The sequence below is a fragment of the Diabrotica virgifera genome, chromosome 1 (assembly GCF_917563875.1).
Source record: "Diabrotica virgifera virgifera chromosome 1, PGI_DIABVI_V3a".
Taxonomy (NCBI): domain Eukaryota; kingdom Metazoa; phylum Arthropoda; class Insecta; order Coleoptera; family Chrysomelidae; genus Diabrotica; species Diabrotica virgifera.
The window spans coordinates 162,536,932-162,563,047 of NC_065443.1; the positions used below are offsets into that span (position 1 = coordinate 162,536,932).

The 26,116-nt window shown below is 31.2% G+C and overlaps 1 protein-coding gene and 1 long non-coding RNA gene across 13 annotated transcripts in view; one reads left to right on the forward strand and one right to left on the reverse strand.

Moving 5' to 3' along the window:
• Positions 1-26,116, reverse strand: part of LOC114336930 (uncharacterized MFS-type transporter C09D4.1) — a 467,061-nt gene that overhangs the window by 1,380 nt on the left and 439,565 nt on the right. For 7 of the 12 annotated variants that reach the window (XR_007695791.1, XM_050641709.1, XM_050641708.1 and 4 more), the window contains 2 exons: positions 11,324-11,427; positions 2,110-2,272 (listed from right to left, as the gene is read on the reverse strand). The exons of 1 other annotated variant lie outside the window; for it this stretch is intronic. Coding sequence is in view for 9 of the 11 variants with exons in the window: in XM_050641709.1 (XP_050497666.1) it covers positions 11,354-11,427 (74 nt within the window). In the remaining 2 variants the exon portion in view is untranslated. Of the gene's footprint in view, positions 1-2,109; positions 2,273-11,323; positions 11,428-26,116 lie in introns of those variants that run through there. 4 more of the 12 variants (XR_007695792.1, XM_050641711.1, XM_050641712.1 and 1 more) reach the window with 3 other exon arrangements.
• LOC126878805 (uncharacterized) lies at positions 12,554-15,455 on the forward strand. Its single transcript, XR_007695793.1, has 3 exons — positions 12,554-13,235; positions 13,841-14,142; positions 15,048-15,455. It is a non-coding gene; the product is annotated as an uncharacterized LOC126878805 (long non-coding RNA).

The following is a 26,116-nucleotide window of genomic DNA, read 5'->3' on the forward strand; positions in this document are numbered from 1 at the left end:
GTCACTCCATCTTTTGCTTGATCGGCCCATACCTCTTCTACCGATTGATGATTTATTTGTTGCTATTTTGACCACACGTGCCTCTCTATTCTGCTATGTGGTTGTTCCATTATTTTTTTCTATTTACTGTCCATTCATGTATACATTGTACGTTACATTTTCTTCTAATGTCTTTACTTTTGTTTCGATCTCTCAGCATATGTCCTGTAATTCTTCTCTGTACTCTCATCTCTAGTAGTATCGTTTTAAGTAGTCTTTGTGTTGTAGCTCTATCGGGTCTTGTTTCTGATGTATATGTCATTGTTGGTCTGGTCGCACACTGGCTTTATCAATTCTTGACTTCATTTCAGTGTTAATATGTCGGTTTCGCCATATAGTGTTATTAAGACATCCTACTAGCCTAGTTGCATTTTGTACTTGATTTCTCACTTCTTTGTCCAGGACTCCGTAGCTTGACAATGTAGTATCAAAGTATTTTATTTCCATTACTTGTTCAATACTGTTTGGTTCTTTACTGATTACATACTATTGTTTTAGTTTTCAAGATTTTAGATTTCTCAGAAAACTAAAACAATAGTAATCAGTAAAGAACCAATCAGATGTAAAATAGAAATTGATGGTATCAGTACTGAACAAGTAATGGCAGTAAAATACCTTGGAATTACATTGTTAAGACACGGAGACCCGGACAAAGAAGTGAGAAATATAAAAGTATAAAGCCAGTGTAAGACCAATAATGACATATGCATCAGAAACAAAATGCAAAGACTACTGGAAACGGCAGAGATGAGAGTACTGAGAAGAATTACAGAGATCTAAAGAGGAGTAAAAGAATTAGAAGACAATATAACGTACAATGTATAAACAAATGGACACTAAACAGAAAAAAAGAAGGAACAACCACATAACCAGAATGGGGGAGACACATGTGGTCAAAAAAGCAAGAGATAAATTAATCACCAATCGGTAGAAGAAGTATCGGCCTACCGCCCAAAAGATGAAGTGACAACCTTCCATGGAGATATCAATCGGCCAATGAACAAGCCGAATTGCTTATAAAGAGAAAGAAGGAGAAGAAGATCATTGTTTCCATCCAATATAATATTAAATTTTCTTTAGTCCACATTTGATCAGACCGGAAAAAATACGCGTATTCTTGTCAAAAACTTAGAATAAAATGTTACCAAACTGGAACAAAATACAATACAGTCGAACCCGCTTATTAGAATAGCCGTCGTGCCAAGAAAAAGTATTCCTATAACAGGGATATTCTAATAACCGATCATCCTAGTAAAAACGTTTTGGGGCCTCAAATTTCTATTTCTTAAACAGGGACATTCCTTTAACCGATATTCTAATAAGCGAGTTCGATTGTATTTAAACGGCGACGGAAAGTAAACGCGACGTCTAGTGAGAAAGGTATAGTCGGTTCGCTAAACTCAGACACAATTGGCTAGTGATTTTAGTAAGTAATTTTGCCAATTTGGTAAAATTACTTAATAGTTAATAATTACTAAATAGTTAGTAATTTTGCCAATTCTGGCAAAATTGACCAAAAACAAAAAAATTGCGTACTAAAATCACTAGCCAGTTGTGTCTGAGTTTAGCGAACGGACTATAGTTAAAAAATGGGAGGTGTATGGAACGGGTATGGGAAGTAAATGGAACGTATAGTGAGAATCGAATTTTAATGGGAGGTGTATGGAATGGGTATGGAAAGTAAACGGAATGTATAGTGAGAATCGACCTTTAATCGGAAATACGCATCAGCATGCAAATATCAAATAAAATTAAGTTGTCTTTTTGTACAGCAATAAGCAGATAGTACTGGTAAAGGAAGAAAAAAAACTACTCTGTATTTGTTTATATTGTTTATATTAAAATAAGTGTATAAAAAATTAAGTTTTTTTATGAAATTATCGTTGATTGAAATATTATCAATCAAGGAAATCATTAATATCATTTAAAAAATACTGATCGGACTGTTTTCACCGAAATTATCTAATATATAAAATTAATACGATTTTTTTTGTATAAAGTAAAATTAATAATAATTTTAAATAATTACTTTTGTACCTATATATAAATTATATATAAATAAATATAAATATATATATATATATATATATATATATATATATATATATATATATATATATATATATATATATATATATATATATATATATAATATAAATTCATCTCGTGTGCTGCTATTCTTTGTGTAAAAAATTATACACAATTTTACACTAGGTATAGGTCTTCATATTATCTGAAAAATATAAGATCACATAATTTCTAACATCTTTAAAATAATAACATAATTGTTGTCTATAGAGTATTTAGGAACTAACTTTTGAAGATATGAAACCTAAAAATTCAAAGCTAAGACAAAACTTAATATTTAAACTGTTTTCCATTTCAACTGACTATAGAAAAAAGTCATAACTGCTTTATGGGAAATCAGGAGGACCATTTATATTTCCAGTTAGGTCGCTGTTTCACCACATTATTCTTGTCTTCTCCGACAATGGTTAAACGAGATATTTTCGAATAGATGGATTTTCTCAGAATGGTTTCTTCAGAAAATGGTCCGAAAAAAAAAGCTGTGAACCTGACTATTGATCTTTGAAGTGATGCCTCAGATGTGCTTCAGATCATAGCCGTAGAGGAGAGAGATAATTTGAACAACTTAAGAAGAGACTAAACATGCAATATTTGGTGCAAGTTACTGTTTGGTGCTAGCACCAAATAGCACAAAACAGAGAAGAATGGAGAACTTATGGAAAGGCCTTTGTACAGGATTGCATGAAAATAGGCTGAAGAAGAAGAAGAAACACGTAGTATGGTCAGGAACACTTGTAGCATGTCTAACAGTTACAGCTCAAAAATCGAAGATAAAAGCGAGATAAGCCTCTTCAAAAATATGAGGTAGATATTACCAGGTTAGTGCAATATGCTTATCCATCAGCTACTGAAAACCTTGGATGGAAAAGTTGGCTATTCAAACATTTATTTATGGTCTTCTTGATCACTACGTGATCGTAGATCGTGAATCGTAGTGAGCCCTTCGTGAACACTAGGATTAGCTCCTCATAAGACGCTGATCGATATCTTCTCTGCCTCCCTCGAATATGAATCAGCAGCTAGGCAGGATTTTGGGAAGTAAAATAAAGTCTAGTAAAGTTAGGACTGTAAAAGAGGAAGAAGATGTAGACAAATTTGATGAGCTCATTAATCTGATGAAAAGCATTGCATACAAGAAAACCAAGACCATAAGGTTCTGGAATTGTAGCGAAATGGGACGACCCGTACGAAGTTCATGTAGGAACCCTAGGATCAACACAGATCAAGAAACACACCAGTAGTGTAAGAATCCAGAGGTTTAGAGACCCAGATCGATTGAACGACTCCAAGAATACGATTTTAAGATTGGTTTAAGATTGCTTAGCTACAGAAACGGTGATTCTCTATGTAGAAGGCCGTGCCTAGCAGACTGTTTCCACTGCAACAAAACAGAATCCAAAGAAGCAGCGCAGCAGTGCTAAAAACAACGGAAGTCAATGAGAAATAGACGCCTACTAAGATCAAAGAAGTACAAAACAAAGGTCCAGTTTTATAGAAAGTTCGAGACTGGAAGGAAAAAAACCGTCGAAAGAAATATCAAAGCTATCCTCAGTAGTTAAAACGTATTGGGCAAAATAGGACTACTTTGTGATGTATAAGCTTAAACAAAAACTGGAAAATGATGATGGTTCCCAGAAGAGAACACAGTTGATAATTCCAAGGAGCAAAATAGCCGAAATACTTCGTCAGTTACACGAGAGTCCATCAGGAGCGCATAGTTCTTTGATACCCCCTGTGTATTATTGGGTTTATTTTTTAATTATTCTGGTGTTGTTAATTTCAAATCCCTTCTTATGAGCATTTCTGGATCGTTTTTAGTGTTTTGTTGTTTTTTTCGTCAATCTTGTGTAATTATAATTACACAAATAATTATTTGTTTATAAATGAGAATGGTTAATTCATTGTTAGCAGGATTTTTTGTTCCTAAAATATATACCATCTTCTTCTTCTTCTTCAGGTGCCATCTCCGCTACGGAGGTTGGCAATCATCATAGCTATTTTAATTTTTGAGGCAGTAGCTCTAAATAGTTGTTTCGAGCTGCATCCAAACCACTCTCTCAGGTTCTTCAACCATGAAATTCGTCTTCTTCCGATGCTTCTTCTGCCATCTATCTTTCCCTGCATTATGAGTCGTAGGATGCCATACTTCTCGCCCCGCATCACATGTCCGAGATACTGTAGCTTCTTTTCTTTAATTGTAAGTTCAACTTCCTTTTCTTCCTTTTATTTATACCATAATATATATTATAAGCCTCGAAATGCGTATTTTCACATTTTTCTGATTTTTAACCGCTTATAACTCGGAAACTACCAAGAAAAATAAAAGGAGACCTTTTTGTGTTTAAAATGACCCAATTAACCTAAAAAAATATTTTCCGAAGCAAAAAAGGTGATACGTTGAATTTACATACATAATCTTGAACTTATCCAAAGGGAGAACCAGAGACATGTTAACCATAGACAATTCATACTGAGCAAAAAAGCATAATGCGCGGCAGTCGATCGGTGGTCTATCTATCTCTTTTTACTAAGCGATGTCGCTCATATGGGCACACTTGTTTTTTAATTTGGTAAGTACGCGCGTCCACTCGACTTTTAAATCATAGCGCCGCAACGGCGACCCGTCCCATTATCTGTCATACTGTATGATTGGTGAATTTAATTAGCACATTGGCAACAATTAACTGAATAAATAAATAATTTAAAAAAACTACGTCAATAATAAATTTTAAAATTTTAATAAATGTTGAGTATTTGTTGGGAAGTACGTATAATAGTGTTGTTCTGAAGCTATTTCCTTGTGGCATTTTTATGATTAATTATTTATATGGGAAATAAGCCACAATTAAAATGAAAAAAATAATTTTATTAACGTTTCGACGCCCAAATCGGGTGCCGTTGTCAAAATACAAAATATTACTAAAATAAACTAAAGTGTTGTTGCTAAGCAAAAAAATTCTTCTAATAATTTATTTAATCTCACTCATTTATATTGGCAATTCAGACATATATTATACATTTTAAAGTAGAAGACTTTAAAATGATATTGCCAATATTTATGAGTTGCGTTCCTGGGACGACTTACTGAAAGATAGTTCATTCGATTACATGAAATTAACCCCAACTCAAGAATATCCGTCATAAAAAATTATAGCATGTGATATGTCTTTAAAAAGACAACCAAATGCAACGACAGTAAAATTCTCGCGTTAGAGACTTCATAGTAAATCACAAGGGAAAACCAGGAAAAAAACCCTGTGATACTATCCCGACAGCGTAAGTATTTGGTCTTACATTAATTTACTCTCAAAAAATATATTACCAAATTCTGACTTGTAACATGTTTAAATTATATATAATATTAATAATACTAGATATATAAGTAATACTAAAATATAAAATATGTACTAGCTCGATATTATTGACTTACTAATCTTGGTATTTTCTTTCTATTGACTTCCTCTTTCAGTATGGGTAACCACATCCTACTGCATTCTACCGAGGAATTTGCGACACAATTGGTTTCATTTAGCATAATTAGAGCCGCTTCTTTGATTTTTCTCTTTTTACTATCTGATTCTTTCAGGACTATACTTGAATCTCTCCACTGAACTCTATGTTCATTATCCCATGCGTGTTGACATATTTGAGATCTCTCAAATTCTCTATTTTTAATATAAGATTGATGTTCACTTATTCTAACGTCTAATGGTCTTGATGTCTCACCTAAATAAAATTGTTCGCATTCACAAGGTATTTTATAAATGCAATTCTTTGTTCTTTCTTGATCATTGTTAGGTTTAGTTTTAGATAGAATAGATCTCAATGTGTTTGTTGTTTTGAATGTTGTTGAAATTTTGAATTTATTTCCTATTGTTTTAAGTTTCTCGGATAGTCCTTTTATATATGGTATTGATATTTTCCTCGTATTATTTCTGGTGAATGTTGTAGGATCCCGTTCTAAGTTGTTCTGTTCCATTCGATCCAATCTTGACAATTCCTTATTTATAAACGATAAAGGATAATCATTTTTTAATAAAACAGATGTTAACAATTGTTTTTCTGCTAAAAAGGAATTTTCGTTAAAACAAGTAATTTTGGCTCTATCATATAAGGATTTAATGATTCCCTTTTTAACGTTGATGTTGTGATTTGACTTGTAATTGAGATATCTGTTGGTGTGTGTTGGTTTTCTATACACTTGAGTCTCATATCCAATATCCTTCTTTGAGATCAAAACATCGAGGAAAGGTAGGCTGTTATTGTATTCCTTTTCCATTGTAAATTTTATTGTCTCTTCTTGATCGTTTATAATATTCAGGAACGTATCCAACAATTCTGATCTATGAGGCCATATTGAAAACACATCATCTACATATCTCCACCATACTGTGGGTTTTAAATTTTGTTTAGAAATAATATTAGTTTCGAAATCCTCCCTAAATATATTAGCCAATAATGGAGATAAAGAAGAGCCCATTGCTAGACCAAAATTTTGTTTATAGAATTCATTGTTTAGTTGAAAATAGGTATTATGGGTACATAATGTCAATAACTCCATTATAGCTGATACATTTAGTCTTGTCCTAGTTGCCAATGTATTATCATTCTCTAATTTCGTTTTGATTATGTTTAAAGTTTTATCTAATGGTACATTTGTAAATAAACTGTTTATGTCAAAACTTACTAAAATATTATTTGGATTAAATTCAATAGTTGATAATTTGTTTAAAAAATGTTTTGTATTTTTTATAAAAGTGTCATCATTATTAGCAAATGGTTTTAGAATGTTTAATAAGAATTTTGATAGTTCACTACAAGGAGAATTGATGGTACTACAAATGGGTCTAAGTGGTATGTTCGCTTTATGAATTTTCGGCACTCCATAAAAATGTGGTGTCTTACTGTAGTGAGGTGTCATTAATTTTCTTTGATAGTATGTTAGATCATTTTTAAATTTGAATAAAGTTCTATATATTTTGTTTTCCAGTGTCTTCGTTGGATCCTTCGTTAATTTGCTATAAGGTCCATTTGTAATTAGATCTGTAATTTTGTCCTCATATTGTATTTTATTCATTATTACAGTTGCATTGCCTTTATCCGCTGGTAGGATTGTTATGGAGTCATCATTTCTTAAAGTTTTTAAAGCTTTCATTTCCTCTTTGCTGATGTTCTGTTCAATTTGATTAGACTTTTCCAATTCAAGTTTACATAGTACCCTATATTGTTCTTTTTCATGAGTTGGTAGACACTGGGATATTTTTTCCACTGAGATATTTTTTAATCGAATGAATTATCTTTCAGTAAGTCGTCCCAGGAACGCAACTCATAAATATTGGCAATATCATTTTAAAGTCTTCTACTTTAAAATGTATAATATATGTCTGAATTGCCAATATAAATGAGTGAGATTAAATAAATTATTAGAAGAATTTTTTTGCTTAGCAACAACACTTTAGTTTATTTTAGTAATATTTTGTATTTTGACAACGGCACCCGATTTGGGCGTCGAAACGTTAATAAAATTATTTTTTTCATTTTAATTGTGGCTTATTTCCCATATAAATAATTAATTACGTATAATAGGTACTTATACTGAGACAACCATTCACCATTATAGTGCGACACGCGGTGGCGCTCCGCACGCCATAATTGACAATTAAAAAATAACGGTTTATATTGAAACAAACCCCGATTACTTGCCAGAATCTTGAACTTGAATGATAAAACTTGGGAACTTGGCAACCTTGAAACTAATAGTTTACATAATATGAGTTTTTAAGCCTGGAAAGTGCGTATTTTTGCATTTTTCAGATTTTAAAACGCTTGCAACTCGGAAACTGTCACCTATTGAAAAAATTTATAGACCTTTTTTGTTTAAAAAATGATCCTAAAAACCGGAAATTAAAAAAATATTTTCCGTTGAAAAAATGTGATCCTTTGAATTTGTTTAAAAAAAATTGTTTAAACAATTTCTGTCCAAAAATTTCGCACAGAACCCTTCTAATTTGATTAAGAGAGCATTTTTGAGCAGTACCGGTAATCCGCAAAGAAGCCGAATCAGAAATTTTTTCATACAGTAGCGGCCTCATAACATTAGTCCAGAGAAATAAGATTTTTCTCGTGACACATCCCCCTCCAGGCCGAAATCAAATTTTTTGAGTAGTATGGACATCTATATTACCTAATAAGTTAAGAATTTTAAACAAATTTGAGAGTAAGAAACTCATAAATCGTCTAAAAAATTTCAATATGGCGTTCGCTGAATATGTCTATCCTTAATGGTTGCTTAGAAAATTGCAAAATAAATCATAAATTTTGAGTTTTTATAAATATTCATAACTTATGTAAAAATTAAGTTAGAACATTCTTATTACACGAATTGCTAAGACTTCTGGTGCTTAAATTTATATTTTAAATTTCAAAGCAATTGGTCAAATAGTTTAAAAGTTTTTTTTTGCAACACTATAAGTCAGAAAATTATGAGGTTACAGTAAGACTTCTGACAGTTTATGAAAGAAGAACATTTATACTATTGACTTAATTAAAAAAAAATGACAAAAAGTAATTTTAAACAGTGTAAAATTATGTTGCAAAAACACGTCGATTTTTTGCTTACTTATAAACAATTAGAATAACTTTTTAACCGTTACTCGTAGAAAAATTATTTTTAATTTTTTCATATTTGAAAAGACTGAATTTTTATACACATTTAGAAAGAAAAACAATTGTTCTAGGACAATTAGGGACGAAGTTAGCCCCCCCCCCCATTTTTAATTCACATGTTTTTGCAAAATAATTTTGTAGTATTTAGTTAGAATTATTTTTGGTCATTTTTTTTTAATTAAATTAATAGTATAAATCGTCTTCTTTCATAAACTATCCAAAGTATTAGTGTAACTTCATCATTTTCTGACTTATAGCGTTGCAAAAAAATAATAATTTGGGATAAACAAATTAAATATCTTTTAAACTATTTGACCAATTGCTTTGAAATTTAGGGCATGCTTTAAGCACCAGAAGCCTCAGCATTCTGTGTAATAAGAACGTTCTAAGTTAATGTTTACATAAGTTATGAATATTTATAAAAACTCAAAATTTATGATTTATTTTACAATTTTCTAAGCAACCAATAAGGATAGACATATTCAGCGAACGCCATATTGAAGTGTTTTATACGATTTACGAGTTTCTCAATCTCAAATTTGTTTAAAATACTTAACTTTTTGGTTATAGACGAAAAAAGCGAAAATTTACCGTTTTTTGATCTTCATTTGTTTATAACTATGTACATCATCAAAATCGGCTGCAGGAAACATATAGGTTATTAATATAGATGTCCATACTACTCAAAAAATTTGTTTTCGGCCTGGAGGGGGTGTGTCACCAACAGGATATTATTTTTCCTTATTTCTCTGAACTACATCGGCTACTAAGAATGAGTGTAAAGGTGCAAAGTGCAAACGAATTGTGGTTTCAATGGATACCTACACATTTAAAAGTGCTAGAGCAAATAATTGATAACGATGAATCCGTGGCGAAAATTTCTACAGAATTTAATTTGTAGCATCATTATTGATGATGAATAAATGATAGATGGATAAGTGAAGACATAGAAATATTTTAATATTGGTTTGAATTTATTTAAGGCAGATCAACAATACACCCTATATTTATTATAAAGTAGCTAGTGACAAGTTTTTATATTTAAAAATAAATAAACAAACGTGTAAATATTGAAAAAATAAAATAAAATTATGGATGTAAATTGCAAAAATGAGAACAATTCAATTAATAATAGGAGTAACAGAAAAAAAACATTAAGAATTAATTTATTAGTGGAAGTCTGTGTAATACTAATTGAGACTAAATTAGAAGGTATAGATTGAGATTGAGATGGTTAGGGCAAATACAATGCTGAAATCGCGGTTAAAAAGCGACCAGCAGAGCCGCCTGTAGAAATATATCCAAGGTATTATCTAACGAGTATTATGTACGTACAGGATCCGACTTCGCTGCTACGTGTACTCGGTCTTACTTTATGGTGTCGAGTCTTGGAATGTGAATAACAGTGATCTAAATTGCCTAGAGGCTTTCAAAATGTGGTGATATAGAAGAATTTAAAAGTTTCTTGGGTGGAGAAAAGTTGAAACTCCTCAATACTAGAACATCTCAGCAAAACTACTCAGATTATCAAAAGTTTCAAGAAGAAAAAGCTGGAGTACATCGGACATATAATGAGAGGTCCCAAATATAGATTGCTACAAAATATTATGCTAGGAAAAAAGCAGGCAAAAGCAGTCTAGGACGAAGAAAGACTTCATGGTTGAAGAACTTGCGAGATTGGTATGGTATCGATATAAGCATGCTATTTAGGATGGCAGTGAATAAAATTAAGATAGCTATGATGGTAACCAACGTTCTGAAATGACATGATACATAAAAAAGAAGAATGCTGAAATGTTACTTATTTCGAAATATCTGTGAATTTCAAGTTTCTGGAAGCAATAGAAGAGGAAGGTCGCAAAAACAAGGAAAACTGCCAGAAAACATGAAAAGATATGCCATTGAAGGAGATTCATATTGTAATTGCGGAAAATAGAAAATTATGAAGAAATGTATTAAAAAGTACCTATTAAAACAAAGGCTAATAAATATTCAAATAGCGGTATTTACAAGAAGAGATTGTATGAAAATTTACTTCGGACAAACGAAGAGAACTTTAAAAATGTATATCAAATTACATAATCGCAGTAAATCAATCAAAGTAAAACTGATAGATGTAAAAGAATTAACATTTCATCCATGATAAGTTTTTTATAAGGATAAAAATTGTCTCCCATTAAAAATAAGCATAATAATAACAATGTGAACTGATTTGATTATTTTTTTTATTTTATTTCATTGGACTTGGACCAAATACCTAGTTTGAAAGGACTAAATGAAAATTTAGCGAACAATAGTTTTTAGTGTGTTAAAAGTTAGTGTTCAAAATTATTAAAAGTGAAATAAAATATAAATAATAAAACTAAAGTATCAAAACAAAAAAAAAACTAAGCGTTTTCTCTTCCAGGTAGGTACTATAAAAAACGCTATGATTTAGTAAACAAGTTGTTAGTAGTTATATAAAACCAGTATAGAATTAGATTAGTAGATTTGTTGATTAGGTAAATGCATAAACGGTGAAAACCATTACCTATAAACAGTGCATAGACAATGACAGAAGCTAAATCTCCTCGGTATAGTTTATATCTTCACTTTGGTTGATGAGAAGCCTCTGACGTTCGTTAGAAAACTCGTCTAAAGAAAAAAAGTAGATAAGCAGATAGCAGACATAGAAAAAAAGTAAAATAATAAAAAGCAAAAGCTATAGCCTGTCTAAAATAGATAAGCATAGGTATCTATGTATTTAATTTAGTTTAATGAATGATATGATAAATGATATTTTTTACTGACAATCGAATAACTTCATAAATTGTCTCAATGTGTAGATAATAATCTATATATATAAAAGAAAGTCGAGGTTGTGTTAGTTACACCATTTATAACTCGAGAACGACTGAACAGATTTTTATGAAATTTTACATGTATATTCTAGCGGTCTGGGAATAGGATAATATGGAGTTTCATACCCGTACGTCATAAGGGGTGTTGCCCCCCCTGATATATTTTTTTAGTTTTTGGAAAAACCGTTTTTTACTATTTTTATGAGATGTAGAAGCAAAAGATACATACAATCCTAAATTTTCAATTTTTTATCTCAGACCGTTATTTTTTAATAGCCATTTAAATATTTTACATCTATATATATAAAAGAAAGTCGAGGTTGTGTTAGTTACACCATTTATAACTCGAGAACGACTGAACAGATTTTTATGAAATTTTACATGTATATTCTAGCGGTCTGGGAATAGGATAATATGGAGTTTCATACCCGTACGTCATAAGGGGTGTTGCCCCCCCTGATATATTTTTTTAGTTTTTGGAAAAACCGTTTCTTACTATTTTTATGAGATGTAGAAGCAAAAGATACATACAATCCTAAATTTTCAATTTTTTATCTCAGACCGTTATTTTTTAATAGCCATTTAAATATTTTACATCTATATACAGTGATGAGCGCGCTAATAACCGGCAAAAAAGCACAAAAGATGGAAAACGTACTAAGTTGTGAGATAAAAAGAAATGAAACTAGTCGAGCTGGAAAATTTAGCGATATTAACCTTTAAATTTACATTATATTGATTGTTTCCCACCTTTAGACGTATCGCACGAGTTTGGCAACTACCAATGTCACAGTGACAGTTTTAGTTGACATACTCCTCTGATGCTTGTAAAGGTGGGAAACAATAAATAGAATGTAAATTTATAAGTTAATATCGCTAAATTTCCCAGCTCGAATAGTTTTATTTCTTTTTATCTCACAACTTAATACGTTTTCCATCTTTTGTGCTATTTTGCCGGTTATTAGCGCGCTCATCACTGTATATAAAAGAAAGTCGAGGTTGTGTTAGTTACACCATTTATAACTCGAGAACGACTGAACAGATTTTTATGAAATTTTACATGTATATTCTAGCGGTCTGGGAATAGGATAATATGGAGTTTCATACCCGTACGTCATAAGGGGTGTTGCCCCCCCTGATATATTTTTTTAATTTTTGGAAAAACCGTTTTTTACTATTTTTATGAGATGTAGAAGCAAAAGATACATGCAATCCTAAATTTTCAATTTTTTATCTCAGACCGTTATTTTTTAATAGCCATTTAAATATTTTACATCTATATATATAAAAGAAAGTCGAGGTTGTGTTAGTTATACCATTTATAACTCGAGAACGACTGAACAGATTTTTATGAAATTTTACATGTATATTCTAGCGGTCTGGGAATAGGATAATATGGAGTTTCATACCCGTACGTCATAAGGGGTGTTGCCCCCCCTGATATATTTTTTTAATTTTTGGAAAAACCGTTTTTTACTATTTTTATGAGATGTAGAAGCAAAAGATACATACAATCCTAAATTTTCAATTTTTTATCTCAGACCGTTATTTTTTAATAGCCATTTAAATATTTTACATCTATATATATAAAAGAAAGTCGAGGTTGTGTTAGTTACACCATTTATAACTCGAGAACGACTAAACAGATTTTTATGAAATTTTACATGTATATTCTAGCGGTCTGGGAATAGGATAATATGGAGTTTCATACCCGTACGTCATAAGGGGTGTTGCCCCCCCTGATATATTTTTTTAGTTTTTGGAAAAACCGTTTTTTACTATTTTTATGAGATGTAGAAGCAAAAGATACATACAATCCTAAATTTTCAATTTTTTATCTCAGACCGTTATTTTTTAATAGCCATTTAAATATTTTACATCTATATATATAAAAGAAAGTCGAGGTTGTGTTAGTTACACCATTTATAACTCGAGAACGACTGAACAGATTTTTATGAAATTTTACATGTATATTCTAGCGGTCTGGGAATAGGATAATATGGAGTTTCATACCCGTACGTCATAAGGGGTGTTGCCCCCCCTGATATATTTTTTTAATTTTTGGAAAAACCGTTTTTTACTATTTTTATGAGATGTAGAAGCAAAAGATACATACAATCCTAAATTTTCAATTTTTTATCTCAGACCGTTATTTTTTAATAGCCATTTAAATATTTTACATCTATATATTATAAAAGAAAGTCGAGGTTGTGTTAGTTACACCATTTATAACTCGAGAACGACTGAACAGATTTTTATGAAATTTTACATGTATATTCTAGCGGTCTGGGAATAGGATAATATGGAGTTTCATACCCGTACGTCATAAGGGGTGTTGCCCCCCTTGATATATTTTTTTAATTTTTGGAAAAACCGTTTTTTACTATTTTTATGAGATGTAGAAGCAAAAGATACATACAATCCTAAATTTTCAATTTTTTATCTCAGACCGTTATTTTTTAATAGCCATTTAAATATTTTACATCTATATATATAAAAGAAAGTCGAGGTTGTGTTAGTTACACCATTTATAACTCGAGAACGACTGAACAGATTTTTAAAATTTTACATGTATATTCTAGCGGTCTGGGAATAGGATAATATGGAGTTTCATACCCGTACGTCATAAGGGGTGTTGCCCCCCCTGATATATTTTTTTAATTTTTGGAAAAACCGTTTTTTACTATTTTTATGAGATGTAGAAGCAAAAGATACATACAATCCTAAATTTTCAATTTTTTATCTCAGACCGTTATTTTTTAATAGCCATTTAAATATTTTACATCTATATATATAAAAGAAAGTCGAGGTTGTGTTAGTTACACCATTTATAACTCGAGAACGACTGAACAGATTTTTATGAAATTTTACATGTATATTCTAGCGGTCTGGGAATAGGATAATATGGAGTTTCATACCCGTACGTCATAAGGGGTGTTGCCCCCCTGACATATTTTTTTAATTTTTGGAAAAACCGTTTTTTACTATTTTTATGAGATGTAGAAGCAAAAGATACATACAATCCTAAATTTTCAATTTTTTATCTCAGACCGTTATTTTTTAATAGCCATTTAAATATTTTACATCTATATATATAAAAGAAAGTCGAGGTTGTGTTAGTTACACCATTTATAACTCGAGAACGACTAAACAGATTTTTATGAAATTTTACATGTATATTCTAGCGGTCTGGGAATAGGATAATATGGAGTTTCATACCCGTACGTCATAAGGGGTGTTGCCCCCCCTGATATATTTTTTTAGTTTTTGGAAAAACCGTTTTTTACTATTTTTATGAGATGTAGAAGCAAAAGATACATACAATCCTAAATTTTCAATTTTTTATCTCAGACCGTTATTTTTTAATAGCCATTTAAATATTTTACATATATATATATATAAAAGAAAGTCGAGGTTGTGTTAGTTACACCATTTATAACTCGAGAACGACTGAACAGATTTTTATGAAATTTTACATGTATATTCTAGCGGTCTGGGAATAGGATAATATGGAGTTTCATACCCGTACGTCATAAGGGGTGTTGCCCCCCCTGATATATTTTTTTAATTTTTGGAAAAACCGTTTTTTACTATTTTTATGAGATGTAGAAGCAAAAGATACATACAATCCTAAATTTTCAATTTTTTATCTCAGACCGTTATTTTTTAATAGCCATTTAAATATTTTACATCTATATATATAAAAGAAAGTCGAGGTTGTGTTAGTTACACCATTTATAACTCGAGAACGACTGAACAGATTTTTATGAAATTTTACATGTATATTCTAGCGGTCTGGGAATAGGATAATATGGAGTTTCATACCCGTACGTCATAAGGGGTGTTGCCCCCCTTGATATATTTTTTTAATTTTTGGAAAAACCGTTTTTTACTATTTTTATGAGATGTAGAAGCAAAAGATACATACAATCCTAAATTTTCAATTTTTTATCTCAGACCGTTATTTTTTAATAGCCATTTAAATATTTTACATCTATATATATAAAAGAAAGTCGAGGTTGTGTTAGTTACACCATTTATAACTCGAGAACGACTGAACAGATTTTTAAAATTTTACATGTATATTCTAGCGGTCTGGGAATAGGATAATATGGAGTTTCATACCCGTACGTCATAAGGGGTGTTGCCCCCCCTGATATATTTTTTTAATTTTTGGAAAAACCGTTTTTTACTATTTTTATGAGATGTAGAAGCAAAAGATACATACAATCCTAAATTTTCAATTTTTTATCTCAGACCGTTATTTTTTAATAGCCATTTAAATATTTTACATCTATATATATAAAAGAAAGTCGAGGTTGTGTTAGTTACACCATTTATAACTCGAGAACGACTGAACAGATTTTTATGAAATTTTACATGTATATTCTAGCGGTCTGGGAATAGGATAATATGGAGTTTCATACCCGTACGTCATAAGGGGTGTTGCCCCCCCTGATATATTTTTTTAATTTTTGGAAAAACCGTTTTTTACTATTTTTATGAGATGTAGAAGCAAAAGATACATACAATCCTAAATTTTCAATTTTTTATCTCAGACCGTTATTTTTTAATAGCCATTTAAATATTTTACATCTATATAAAAATTCGCCGGTCGCAGTGTTTGTTACCATACTCCTCCGAAACGACTTAACCGATTTTTATGAAATTTTGCAGGTATATTGGACTGTACTGGGAGTAGGTTGCTGTCTATATTTCATACCCGTATGTCATTAGGGGGTTGCCCATGACGCCGTAACTCTCACAATAATGACGTGAAAAATATGAAATTAAGTAGGTAGACTCCTTGCTGAATTCCGAGCAGAACCGTACTAAAATTTTTTGTCTAGCACAATCGGTGTCCGAAATACAATATCTTAAGCCGTAGGAATATTCTGAGGACAGAAGAAGAACGAGCGACAAATTTCATAGAAGAGAAGTGGCACAGTTTAACTTTGGGACTCAAATTGGGCAAAATATGAATTTTTTAATTTTGCGAAATTTTCAAAAAATATCTCTAAACGGAACCGTAAGCAGGAGAAAAATTCTGAGCACACGAAAAGAACAAGCAGCAAATTATAAAATTTTATTTAATTTTAATTCATTTTGTTTAATTTTATTTAGTTTAAGTATTTTATTTATTTTTGTTTATTTTATTTTATTTCATTTTATTAAATTTTATTTATTTTTATTAGACTATATTTTCTTTTATTTAATTTTATTATTATTTTTTAATTTATTTATTATTTTTATTTAATTCTTTTTTAACTTTATTTAATTGTATTTAAGTTAATATGATTTTATTTATTTGTATTTAATTTTATTCAGTTTTTTTTATTTTTATTTACGTTTATTCAATTTCATTTAATTTTGATTTACTTCATTTACTTTTTATTTAATTTTAATTGAATTTAATTTTATTTAATCAACACCTATAGACTTGGAATCTCCCCGAACCTAATAATAAATAGATGGTTGTTTTGAATGTAGATATAATAAAGCTGTTATATTCATTATAAGATAAACAAATTTAAGATTGTAACTGTTGCACTACAAACTTTATTTTGTTACTTCTAACTAAACTTTATTATTTCAAACATCATGTGTAATTAATTAAAAATAATAATAAAACCTCATTCACATCGAGCATTTTTGTTTATTAATTACGAATTCCTTTTGTTAATTTTAAGTTTATTGTATACAACAGTTTGTTTTTATCTATTGAGGCAGTACGAAGTCTGCCGGGTCAGCTAGTAATATATAAACACACTAGTCATAACTTTTTGCTTTTTATAAAGTATGAATACTTTTAAAACACATAAATATAACACTCGACAATAAACGAAGTAATTTATAGTAGGTATTCAATACTAGAATTATTCTTTTATAGACATCTAAAAAACTGGTATAGTCCATAGGCGTAACCAGGCGGGGGTTTGGGGGTTATACCCCCCCATTGGGATGTACTTTGGGCTCTATACGCTTAACACCATGCCCGCTAGAGACCTTCCAGTAGTTGTAACCCCCCCTTGGGGCTTTGTAACCCCCCCTTATGGCCATCCTTGTTACGCCCATGTTACGCCGTTGGTATAGTCATAGTAGCTTCGCTACACTCAGACACAACTGGCTAGTGATTTTGTTAAGTAATTTTGCCAATTTGGTAAAAATGGCAAAAAAAATAATTACTAAATAGTTAGTAATTTTGACAATTTTAGCAAAATTGACAAAAAACAAAAAATTACCGACTAAAACCACTAGCGAGTTGTGTCTGAGTTTAGCGAACCGACTATATGGATATTTTGATTTACAGCATCCTGGTCACTCTTGTGACTATTGTGATGCCTTGCGCCGTAAATTATCGCGTGTGTGGCTTTTTGCTTAGCTATTTTCGATACCTTTTAAATCACTGTGTAGATACTGCTAGAAAATTCAGAAAGAATAGGTATTATCCCCCTTGCGGAGGAAAACCTAATATGCGCAAAGTGAAAAAATCTTTATATTATTAAACGGAACAAAATATTTAAAAACGTAATTCAAAATCAAAAAGAGAAAAATGTTACAAAGTGAAAAAACGCCAAATATAAAATACCTACGTGATAAAAATATCGAATTAGTGAGAAGAGATCAAATTTAATAACGAAAGAATTTTGTCGGCTATAGAATATCATAGAAGTATGAAGGATGAAAAATGCAACAAGTAAAAGCAAATTTTTCAGCTAAGGGATGAAGCGGATAATCTGGTAACATATAGAAAGAAAATAATAGAAATAGTTGAAAAAATATAATTGACGTTACATGTACAAAAACCAACATTAACATACTTAAAGCAGATCCATAGGTATACAGTACAGAACCAATAGCCTAATGAAATACCAGGTAGGTATTACATTCAAAAAAATAAAAAAAAAACATGAAGCACCCGAAGAAGATGGAATACTAACAAAACCCACAAACCTCGTAAGGACTATAAAGAAGAAAAAAGTACTGCTATTCGCTATTTGCATACTGAAAAAGTACAAATAGAAGAACTTCATTAAAATCCTTCTCTGTATAAGAGTGGCAAAGTGTGGGAAAATACAAATATAGGTACGTTCTGCAATAGTAGAGGCCAAAAATCAATAATAAACTAAGTACGTTATTACTGACATAACTATCACACCATCACAAATACTAAATGTCAGAGTCCTCCGCTAGCTAACACTGGAACAGACCACAATCTGGTTTTATGTAAATTGAAGGTAGAACGACCAATTATAATCCAAAAACCTCCTACAGTTATCAAGAAATACAATATAGAATCACTGACGTCGGAAAGTACAAGAAGATTATCCAAAGGAAATAAAAAGAGAACATTTAATTAATTTCACAGGTAACACGATGTAAAGAGGAAAGTATGAAAGATGCTACAAATCAGGAAAATACCGGTAAATGAATTTGAACAGACAAATCAAATCGCTGCTGAGATATGGGAAAATATTTCAGAGAACTCATAAAAGTGAAAAAACCAGCGACGAACCAGAATACAAAACGAAAGAAGCAATACCTAGTGAGAATGAAGACTTGAATGAAAGAAGGAACGATCGCCATGAACTGATGGAATATCGAATGAACTGTTGAAATATCAACATCATAAAGATATCCCACAATATTATTCAAAAAAATTTTAACAGTAAGGAGATAAGAAACATCAATAAACATGAAGGGAACAGTGAACATAAATCTGGATAAGTACAAGAAAATATCTCTAAAGGGTAAGAACAGAACAAGTGGGTCGAGGTGGAGGTATAGGTCGTGGTGGATGCTACTAGTTAAGTCGCGGTGGATGTCGACAGCACATAGCAAGGAGGTCACCTGCGCTGTAAGTCGAGCTAGAACCACTATTAAGTGAAGTAGTTTAATTAAATTTGAAGAAATTCAAAAATAAACTTAATACAAAAAAAAGGAGTATATAAAAAGTATCAACTCAGATAGCGCAGGTAATGGCAAGTTGACTTCGAACGGACTAATCACAGGGAAGCATCCTTGTAAGCCGCTCAGTAGACATCCATGTAAAACAAACTCATTTTATTTTCAAAAGCATCGATGTAAACCTCCTGGATGGCATCGCGCTAAACCTCCACCGCGACTTACCTGCTCTGCTCTCTTCCATTCGCTACATTGTATTTGTTTTACATGGATATCGACATCGACCGCGACCTCCACCTTTACCTCCACCGCAACCTACTTGTTCTGTTCCTTACCCTTAGGTATATACGATAATGAAGCTATCTTTAAGTTTACTCAAGTGCAAATTGGAATCACAAATAGAAATCAGAGAGGATCATCAAGGTTTCAGAAAGAATAGGTCAACGACGGAAATATCCATTATAAAACGAGTGAAAGAAAAGTCGACAGAATAGAACAAGTCAGCATATGTATGCTTCGTAGATTTAAAAATAGCATTTGTTAGAGTCAAACTTAATAGAACCTGAAGGAAGAAGAGAATCCCAGCAAACATCTTGGAAATCATAAAACAAATAAACAAGAACAATACGACGGAAATTAAAACATACTACACCACTATAGCTAGCAGGGGAATCAGACAGGGAGGTAGTCTCAGCCAGTTCTTGGTTAACATACAACGGACAAACTAATAGAAGATATTGGACTCGCTACGACTAAAACATAGCAGAATTGGTATGATGTGCTATTCGTGTGACGCAGTTCTGATTGCAGAGATTGAGGACGACCTACAAAGATATCTTCACAGATTCTACCAAGCACGTCGTTGGCTTAACATTTATATATCCACGCAGAAAACGAAAAGTATTACTATGCTAAAGATTCAATTAGACATAAGCTCGAAGTGGAGAACAATACCATAGAACAGCTGAACCAATTCAAATCTTGAGGTAGATTTATCCAGTTAAGTACCATGACTTAGTTAGAGTAACCTATACATGAAAATAGACAGCAAAGTTAAAATTAATAAAGCCTGTGTTACAACCGTAATTATTACCTATGGAATAGAATTTCGAGAAGATACCGATAAAATCAAAAGTATGATACGCACAGCCGAAAAAATGAAGATTCTAAGAGAAATATCAGGGAAAAAATTATGGAACAAAATCATCAGGGAAAAATGCGTTAAAGAAAATGCGTATAGTGAGACGGGTAGGCAAAAATGAAGAATACAAAAAAAAGATCTATGTTCACCATATGCCCGTTTCTTTATTTGTAAATTATTTTTTACCTTACGATGTTAGTCTATTTAATTATAATAAAGATAATCGATAGTACTAAACGAAAAATAAATTAAAATTGCAAAATTTATATTCAGTGCATATTGCTTGCAAAAAAAATTTAATGTACATAACATAGGTAATATATTTCATTAACAAAAAAATTAATAAAAAAATACGGTTAAAGGCTATAACTAAGTACAGGTCCCGTATATTTGTATATCGATAGCGATACACAAGACAGGTATATCCAGAGTAACGGCCTAGGCCCAAAATAGGTACGACACCACAAGTAGAAGGCTAAAAACAAAAAAGTTAAACAAAACAAACTGATCAGGTAGATCTTAATTCACTTTTAGATTTTATTATATTTTTTTCATATATATAATTTTGTCATATATGTACATAAAATTTCCTAATATAAAATTATATTTTAACGTCCACTACAGGTGTATAATAAAACATTTTTTGTCTACAAAATAATTTGTAATACTGGACGATCACTAACAACGATTTTTTAAATGCACACACTAATATTTTTAGTAAGCTTTTAATGCATAACAACAAGAGCTTTGAAGATCAATCAAAAATTAATCATTTTCATTATATTTCTCTTTACTTAAAAAATATTTACTTTTACACCTTCAACATGAGGCCAGCATCTTAAACCAAACGACCTGACTAGGAATCTAAAGATCTTAAGGGTTAGAGCAATGTACCTACTTAATCCATAAAGATCCCGACAGATACCTAAACTACCTAAATATACCTAATAATCATAAACGAGTGTGAGTTAACACATAACAAAATCGCATAATTTATAAGTCGTGTTTTCATGTTTTATACTGGTACCTAGATCAAATACATAGAAGGGATGGCAATTGGGATACTAATCCTAACATTAGACTGTAACAGCCCTTACAAATACTCCTACAATATTTCAACCAGAACTACAAGCAATAATTCTTATGCTAAAGATTCAAAAGTGCATGAAAACGTCTCAATTGAGCTAAAATATTTCTTGACTCTGATAGTCAAGCTTCACCGAGGCTTTGAAGTTTATAAGATATGAATCAGTAACAGATTGGACCTGAAAACGTAATTTGCTACGAAGAATTGTTCAATGTGTTTTCATATACACTGCTGACTCAGATATATTTGACAAATGGGCAAAGTAGACAATGCAACATGAAGATTCTGCGAAAATAGAGAGGAAATGGCAGAACATATTATCTTCAACTGCAAAATCGGTTTTTATTGATGTATTATTTAACTATCTCCTCAATTGCATAAAAACTATTTGTATTATAAAATACTTTCCTCTCCATAAGAAAGCCAAACGATCTTGTCATAGTGGAAGGGCTATTCATGCTGGGTCGTCCTAGGTAATTCTGTGAGATGAGTATAACCTAGAGGCAAGGGCGTAATTTAGGAACAAGCAAGAGGAACATTAAAATCCTAGTAATTCGAAACAAGAATTAGACTAGATCGCGCCAGATCAGACCAGAATAATTCTATAGCATGCCGCATTTCGACCGCCATTGTTTTCTGTACCTCCATCAGTTTTTTTTTCGATGGCTCTATCCGATATCCCATTATGTGCTTTCCCTTCCCAGGCAATTGACAGCCTTTCTCTTCATATTATTTTATGTGGTATGAAATATATTGCTTGCCTTGGTTATATATGTTCATCCAGTCATGTTACGTGGACATACCACACTAGTTGTTTAGTTTCAACCTTGTCTATAACAGTTGAATATACAGTATTTGTCGTCCTTCTATTATCTTTATTTCTTATATGCCTGTTTTTAGATATACTAGATGTTCTCCTTAGACAATCAATTTCGACTGCTTCAATTCTTTTCCTATTATTGTTGGCAATTGCCACACTTCTAATCCTGAAGTCATGATTATGGTACTGCAGGCTGCGACCTATACTTCCGAATATAAAAAGGAACTATTGAAATAAAATCAAGAAACTGAGAAAATGTTTAAAAAGTTTTGGTGATCGAGCATAAGCAACACAGCGAGAAAAATATTCAAGCTGTGACTAAAGCTTATTCGAAAACGTCAAACATAGCGGTAGAGTATACACACTAGATCTTTCAGGTGAGGTTCACATGATCTATCTTTATATAAAATCTAGAATAGTATATTATGCAACGCACATTTAATGATGGTCATTATGAAGAGAGTATGAAAGATACGAAACGAGCCGCGTAGCGACGAGTTTTGTATAGAGTACGAGCTTCATAATGATAATTAAATGCAAGTTGTATGCACGATTTTTTCTATGATCATTCACAACAAAAAATATATTCAACTTTATTAATTTTGTAACACAAACAAATTAAGTAATTTGTTAGTTTGACAGTGTGTTACATATTGAGAATAGTCAAAGCGTATTTATTTGACTCACCATTGGTCACTGCGCGTGTGCCACCTTCATCGCGAATGCCATATCGCGATTATATTGGTTAAAAATCTGTATCGTACTGAAAATCTGTATCATAATGGAGTTCATTATGATACAGGTAGTGAAATCATAATTGATATATTATAGTATGAGAATAGAAAAAATAATTTTAAGAAATGCATTTTAATGTTTTATATTTTAAAATGTATAATAACATTCTAGTTTTAGCATATTTAAAGAGAAGTTTTAATTTTTAATATGAATATAAACTCGTTATAATATATGTAGGTACATATATCTTAAGTGGTTGAATGGAGAATTTTTTGCCTGACTAATAATTTTAATTAATAAATACTGACATAACTGTTCTTACCATTAAAATAGTTTAGCTTCTAAAAATATTGGGATGTGCATTAATATGGATTTATATATTGGGCATTAAGGAGGCGAAATTTTTATAAAATATATCACAAGATAAGTTATTTTCTAGTAAAACATTCCAAATAAAACAATTTTAATAAGATTAAGTCAATATTAGATACCTAATATGGGCCTAAAAGGGTCTAATACTTAAGGGCATGGGCACAAAATGTCGCCTGTCAAAATGTTCAATGTGTTTTAAATGTATTCATTTTTTTCGAATCCTGAGAAAACTAATAAATATTTTTGGAAAATTTAAAAGCGGAATGAAAGAATACATTATTACTGAGAGCCGAAAGTCCCTGAAAACTTCTATAATGTTTATTTTAATAAGTTACAGGGGTGAAAATGAAAGCGAAAATTTAGTGTGGTTTTTAATTGCCAATATTTCATTCAAAAGAAAAAATTTATTTATTTTAAGGGACTTTCAGCCCTCGGTATTAACGTAGTCTTTCATTCTGCGTTTAAATTTTCCAAAAATACTTATTACTTTTCTCAGGATTAAAATAAATGATTACATTATTTAAAACACGTTGAAAATATTGACAGGCGACATTTTGCGCCTTTCCCCTTGACAGGTTAATATTAGCTTAATCGACCATTGCTCCAGTTTTGCGACGCTATATACATAAGAAAACGGTAAAGAGAAAGCATCAAAATTAGATGCAATCAGAAGAACTGCCAAACAGGAAAAACTAGAAAAAGAAGATCGAATCGACAATATATTGGGTTTACTTAAAGATACTTAAATTAAACGCTACACAAAATCAACACCTAAAACAAATGGGTAACTTAGGAGAAAAGGATGGATGCCAATAAAACAAATGCCAAAATTCAAATACTTGGGCTTCAGGATAACAGACAAACTAGACGCAGACGTGGAAGTTAGAACTGGGATTAAAGTTTTATAAATGACACGAGCAACTTTTCTAAAGATAAACACCTTGTTTAACCATCGACATCTCAGAATAACCACCAGATTCAAATTTGTAAAATGCTACGTGTACGTGAAAATCGATACAATTGTGATTCTTATAGTTTAGAGTAGGTGCGCCTATGTATTCAACAAAACATGTTCTTATACCGTCTCTGACAGTATAAAAGTCCGAGCAGAAAAATCCATTAGGGCATTCTCTGTGTGTTGAACAGAGGATAACTAACCATCGGAATAGGTGCGCTGAACGTATTCCGAAGCCTTCCAAACCCCGTCGATTTGGTGAGTTAAGCGAAATCAACAAATCCTTACCCTATCCAATGGCTATGTGTGTTAAACGCATTATCTTTCCATCTGACGTGTTGATCCAGATATCTCCTTCCTAATACATTGATTTCACGTTGAGATATAAATGCGACTCCTAATTAATTCTCAAAATCGTTGGTTTATTATTCATTGAATATCGTCACACTAACCTGAGGTTTACGAAAGTCCTATGCACGAAAAGTTAATTATTAAGTAATTAACGATAATTATCTTTTCTTTTATATTTTTATGAATTTACTATCCGAGGTTATAACAAAATGAAGCGCCTTGATGCCTTAGAAATATGGATATAACGACGTATGCTTAAAATATAGTATGTACATCACGTCACAAATGACAAAGTTTTGAGAAGAATGAGAAGAGAACGACACAAGATATATGAGCTCCCAAAACTAATCATAGAAGCAAAAATAGATGATCACAGAAGACCTGGCTAAAGGTTGTGTTCCTGGTTGAAGAAAATCAGTGATTTGATATGATTAAATTAACATATTATATACTCCTGAGAACGACACAAAATGGTACACTGTTCGCCAAAATTTTGATAACCTCAATTGATGGAGACGGAATGTGGGTGTGAGTTTTGTTTTATGGAGCTGGAGCTAAGCCAATTAGCCAATGGAGATGGTAGTTAAAGAAGATATACATAATATGGCTATTTCAAAACTTGTTGTGATAATTTTGCAGGCAATGATTTATTGTGAAAGAATATACATAAAATTGATATGGTATAATGTAGAATGCCAAAATTAGGAAACAAGTAATAACGCCTCCTTACGTATTTATCTCTATATCACTATGAACAGTTCTAGGTACACCGTTGTAAATATATTGTAAACATTATTTTCTTGTAAATATATCTGATGTGTTACAGATATGTTATTGTCAATAAATATTGTCAAAAAGTTTAAAACTTTTACGTTTATGTATCTCAAACTGTACTCATATGGTTTCAAATTGACTTTATTATATGTATAATTTTTATTGATATTAAAATAGGATCTAAAATACTTAAACGTACAATTTCAGATACTGGTTTTGCAATTTTAGGTACATTTTGTGAATTTATTCTTAACAACTTTACACGTGATAATACTAGTTAAACAATGATACTAGTGATGAGTTAAAATACGATATTCAAATAACTACCTGACTAGTATATCGA